This window comes from Rhinoderma darwinii, chromosome 8, assembly GCF_050947455.1.
Source record: "Rhinoderma darwinii isolate aRhiDar2 chromosome 8, aRhiDar2.hap1, whole genome shotgun sequence".
In the NCBI taxonomy this organism is placed as follows: Eukaryota; Metazoa; Chordata; class Amphibia; order Anura; family Rhinodermatidae; genus Rhinoderma; species Rhinoderma darwinii.
In genome coordinates, this window is record NC_134694.1 from 113,296,738 (window position 1) to 113,302,075 (window position 5,338).

At 43.5% G+C, this 5,338-nt stretch overlaps 1 protein-coding gene across 1 annotated transcript in view; it reads left to right on the forward strand.

Annotated features, from left to right (window-relative positions):
- WHR1 (winged helix repair factor 1) overlaps positions 1-2,767 on the forward strand; it is a 14,652-nt gene extending 11,885 nt beyond the window's left edge. The window contains exons 4-7 of the mRNA XM_075836419.1: positions 378-613; positions 1,089-1,186; positions 1,503-1,650; positions 2,547-2,767. Of these exons, the coding sequence (XP_075692534.1) occupies positions 378-613; positions 1,089-1,186; positions 1,503-1,650; positions 2,547-2,592 (528 nt within the window). The 3' untranslated portion in view covers positions 2,593-2,767. The remainder of the gene's footprint in view (positions 1-377; positions 614-1,088; positions 1,187-1,502; positions 1,651-2,546) is intronic.
- The last annotated feature ends 2,571 nt before the right edge of the window (positions 2,768-5,338 follow it).

The following is a 5,338-nucleotide window of genomic DNA, read 5'->3' on the forward strand; positions in this document are numbered from 1 at the left end:
TATAGGGAGCAGTATTATAGTAGTTATATTCTTGTATATATGAGCAGTATTATAGTAGTTATATTCTTGTATATAGGAGCAGTATTATAGTAGTTATATTCTTGTATATAGGGAGCAGTATTATAGTAGTTATATTCTTGTATATATGAGCAGTATTATAGTAGTTATATTCTTGTATATAGAGGCAGTATTATAGTAGTTATATTCTTGTATATAGGGGCAGTATTATAGTAGTTATATTCTTGTATATAGGGGCAGTATTATAGTAGTTATATTCTTGAACACATTGTATAAACTGACTGTACCTTTCTGCAGCTGTCTTGGTCGGACTATAACTCCCAGCATGCATTGTGATAAATCATTTCTCTCTCTTGTAGAGTACTTTACAGCAGAAGGGGGAGGTGTGCCTTGTACAGGCCGGCTTTGATTCAGACACTTTCCTTGTAGTCAGGAATGAAGATTTCCTCGGGGCAGTCATCAGAAGTATAGATGGAAGTCCTGGAGCTGCTGTTGTCCGTCGATTCCTTGACTCCAGCCTCTTCACTCTTTCTAAAATCAGCTACAACCAGGAGGAGGTCATGGAAAGACATCGGTTCAGCGACGCAGAGATCACGTAATGATAGGAGGTTGTGTTATAGGGTTGGCAGTAAGGGGAAATATAACAAGCGAGTGTTCAGCTCCTGACAACCAGTGTGTGACATGAGGTCAGTGCTGACAACATAACTCCTCCCACATCCTGCAATTTACAAGCTACGTATATATTGTACTCCCGGTTCACCTATTAGACCAGTATGATTTGTGATGAGGTGTCCATGAGAGCCACACACCTTATACCAGCAGCTATCTAATGCTTTCCATTTTTTACAAGGTTGTCAAAGCCCCGCCCATGTTACCAATATAGCAATATAATGCTGATAAACAGTGGATTAGCTATAGGGGTGCAGGTTACAATAATACCATTGGTTCTGATGCTCAGAGGGAGAGCAAAGACCCCTCTGCCACTTGAGGAATGAGCCTGGAGGATGAATATGGAATAAGAGGTGATTGGGTTCTCCGAAGCTTCATCTCACTATAAGTTTTTCTCTCAGGCAGCTGGTCCGTGCCGGGCTGCTGACCGTGAGGGATGCCGGGAGCTGGTGGCTGTCCATCCCTGGTGCTGGGAAGTTCATTAAACATTTTATAAAAGGTAATGATACATATAATGCAGGGCTCATAGTAGACTCATTGTAGTGCCCCTAGTGGCAGCCTCATAGTAAAGTACTTGTTGCTGACTTATCTGCCATAGTAAGGCCCCAATGCATTTAGGCACCATTGCCACCTTAGTGGGCAGGGATAGTATGGAGTATGCCAGTGCTACGTGACCGACATCTCCCAGGGCTCATCTTACTTCCTGGGCATGCTGGGAGATGTAGTTTTACAAGGATCACAGTGCCGGCGGTTGCCTGGCACTGGTTTACGTATCATCAGTCACCTATTTCTTATCTCTCCTTTTTCTGACTCAGGACGGAAAGCTCTTCTTTCACAGATCAGCCGGTCCCGATATAAAGAAGTCCTTCTCACAGATCTGTCCACTCGTAAGCCTCCGCCCGCCCTGCGGTTAGGAATGGAGTATCACATCCATGACATCATCGGGGCCGGGCTAGTGGACTGGTGAGTGCTGGGACATCGGGGAATAATAAGGGAATAAACTGGAGTTACCGATAGCAACGAGTCAGATTACATTTACCTGTTTAATCTGACGTATAATCGCTGAAATGTGATTGGATGCTGTAGGTCACATGTTGGAGGTCCAGTCGTATAAAAAAAAACTGGGTAAATAATTTATAGGGATTTTCCAAAATAGATTTTTATGGGCCTTATTAACTCTCACCGCCCTCCTGCTCCCTGTTTTTCTTGCTCCATGAGGACGTCATCCATTGTGGTGAAAAGTCACGTGACCGCGGCAACTTTTCACTTTATTTGGAAACCGCTATTGGAGCAACTTCTTAGTACACATGAATAATAAGATGGAGCTTTCTTCATACAGAGATTGGGCAGCTACTGGTATTTAAACATCTGGCTTCCTGCTCATTCTGACCACAAACATTACCGGTGGCAATCTTCTGTGGATTTTAGCCTGCAACATTTTACCTGCACTGATACATTGTAGCAAACAATCAGCACTGATTTGTACTGCACACGTCTTTAGCTCATAGGAGTATTGTCTAAACTGGATACAATTTTAGCAAACTCGGATGTGAGAAGTTTTCTATCTGTACATGTTTTCCATCCTTAGGATATAAACAAGAAAGTATCCATTTACTAACAGCAAGCAGAGGTCTTAAAATGGTTAATGATTACGCTTTATTTACATAAAACAGGAAACCCCTGTAACATGGATAATTGCAGCTGTAAACGCTATTATAGAGAATCTCCTACGTTATATAGTTGTCAGAGTCGCTGACAACAGCGTCATAATAAAGAGGCTGGACGCGGCGATGGCGGTCATCACTGGTGTAATATTCCTACATCCGGTCGTGTTCTTATGCAGTTTTCCTCTCTTTCAGCATTGCCACAGCCTGCGGGACCCTCCTCCGCCTCTCGGACACCTAGCGCCGCGCTCTCGCCATCCCTGTGCCTTGTCACTCCCGCTGTCTGCGGAGCCGCAACGATGGGAGCTGCACAATCTTCACACACCCGATAAACGAAATCACATTCTACAATGAATTTCTGACATTTTGATTTGCTGAGAATTATAATAAATCCATCTAATTTATTTATTCATCACTTTTATGTCTGATGTCCAACTTATTTCTGAAAAGTTGTGTCGCTGCTATAGGGCAGGACATGCCACTGTTATGGGGGCACTTGAGGTGTTGGGGATCAACACTGAACAAGTGTAGACTCCTCATCCCAAGATCAATCATATGGGAAAGATGGTTTAGTCACCAGGTCACCCCTCCTGCCTGTACCCCAACATCCGCAGCAGCTGTGTAAAGCCGGCCATACACAGCACATAGTCGTTTGAGGATAGCCAGACTGGTTGCCTAAGCCAGGGAGCCACTGACTGCCAGATCCATTGGTAGCGCTCCTGGGGGGCGTTTTTTATGCAATCGTGCTCTATTTGTGGGGGATCACGCTTTGCTACAAGAGAGGTAAAGTACCGGAAAAACCAGAGGTTGCCAGTGAACGTCCAAAAGATGCGGCCCTGTCTAGACCGGGAGCCCAGAACCCGCTATATTTCTTAACCCTTTTGGGACTGAGCCGTTTTTTTGTTTGTTTTTCAATCCCCGCCTTCCAAGAGCCATAACTTTTTTTATTTTTTCAACTATGGAGCGGTGTGAGGGCTTATTTTTTGTGGGACTAAAAAAAAAAATCTTTGTGGGGTGGAATTGGAAAAAACTGATTCCTCCATTGTTTTTTGGGTTTCGTTTTTACGGCTTTCACCGTGTGGTAAAAACAACAACTTATCTTTATTCTGCTGATCAATACGATCACGGTGATAACAAATGTAGAGGTTTTACAAAGAAAAAACTATTTTGTTTAAAAAAAATTGTTTGGTGTCGCCACATTCTGAGAACCAGAACTTTTTTATTTTTTTGGGCGATTGAGCGGTGTGGGGGCTTATTTTTGGGTACATACAACTTTTTTATCACTTTTTATTAATCTTTTTGGGAGCGCTAAGGTGTCCAAAATACAGCGAGTAAAATAACGGTATATTGTACTAGTTCAGACATTTACGGACACAGCGGTACCAATTTTAGTGTTTTTTTTTTGTTTGTTTTTTTTACATAACTTTTGAGGAAAAATGGGAAAGGTTTTTCTATGTTTTAACTTTTGGATATTTTTTTGTCCACTACTGAAAATCATCGTCCAAATGATGCCGTCTATAGTGAAGGGGATGAGGCTGTTGCTGACATTTCAGTAGCTTCTTTTGTTCAGTATTTCCTGAATGTGGTTTTCAGAGTCCTAATATGTTTGGGCACGGAGTGTAATTGACCACCGAAAAACAACTTGTTGGACCCAAAACAGCAGGACTTTATAGAGGGCAGATCACGTCACACTCGTTTTATTGATTTGATTATGTCACAAAAGTTGGATGACGGAGGTGGCGTGGATGTCGCCTGTCTGGATTTCAGCACAGCCTCTGCTACTGTCCCCCATATAGAGCTCATGGACAAGTTATTGAAAATTGGGCGCAATCCCTGGATAGTTCAGTGGACTCGCAGATGGCTCAAAGATGGATATTGGAGTGTAGGTATTGAAGAAAGACGGGTTACAAGTGATGGAGCACCAGGTTCTGTTCTGGGTACTACTCTTTTTAATCCTTGTAAGTGACATAGGAGAAGATTTGGTAGGTCAGGTTTGCCGGTTGTAATAGGGTTGATAAAAGTTTGAGCTTTACTGGAAAAATGGTCAAAAAGATGAAAACTGCAGTTCAATGAATGTAGAATAATGCACTTGGGAAGAAAGAATCCTCTGTATGAGTCTGGTATTGGCCGTTCTGTGTTATGCCCCATGCACCCGACCGTACCTGTAATTATGACCCGTAATTATGGGCATGGACGGCCGCGGACAGCCTTCCGCATTGTGCTCCTATTATAAAGTATGGGAGCACAGTCCGCAAAATATATGGGAAGGCGTCCATCGGCCATAAAAATGGATCCGTAATATTTTGAATTAAATTTTTTTTTTGACACCGCTAAAAATTTTATTCAACTTGTTTTTTTTATACATTTTATTTATTAGTCCCTCAAGGGAACAATACGCTGCAGTACAATACACTGCAATACTAATGTATTGCAGTATATTGTCATTCATACAGTATATGAAGAGAGGCAGTTCTGGGGGCCTTCATTAGGGTTGCCATGAAAACTATCGCCCCCCCCCCTGATGGCTTTGTGGGGGCGCCGATGAGCTGTCGGAGGGGGTCGCCCCCCCTCTTTCTAACGTCTTAGATGCTGTGATCGTGATTGATCTCAGCATCTAAGGGGTTGCACAGCCAGGAACAGCACGATCGCTGTTCCTGGCCGTTTATCCCGGGTGTCAGCTGTAATAAACAGCTGCCACCCACTGCGTATGGAGCGGTCTCAGTGGGTGAGCCCGCTCCAAACATCACCCCACCACCACAACCTGCTATTACATCCCGGTGCAGGTAGGGGTTAAGGGGGTTCCTTGTGGAATGCCATCATGGGTTCACTAGCTTTAGGGAAAACTACAGCTCCCAGCGTGCTCTGAAGATCTGCAGTTGTCAGGCATGCTGGGAATTGAAGTTTTCCAAAAGAATCAATGGAGGTGTACCTCTAAGGCTGGGTTCACACGAGCATGTTCGGTCCGTAATGGACTGAACGTATTTCGG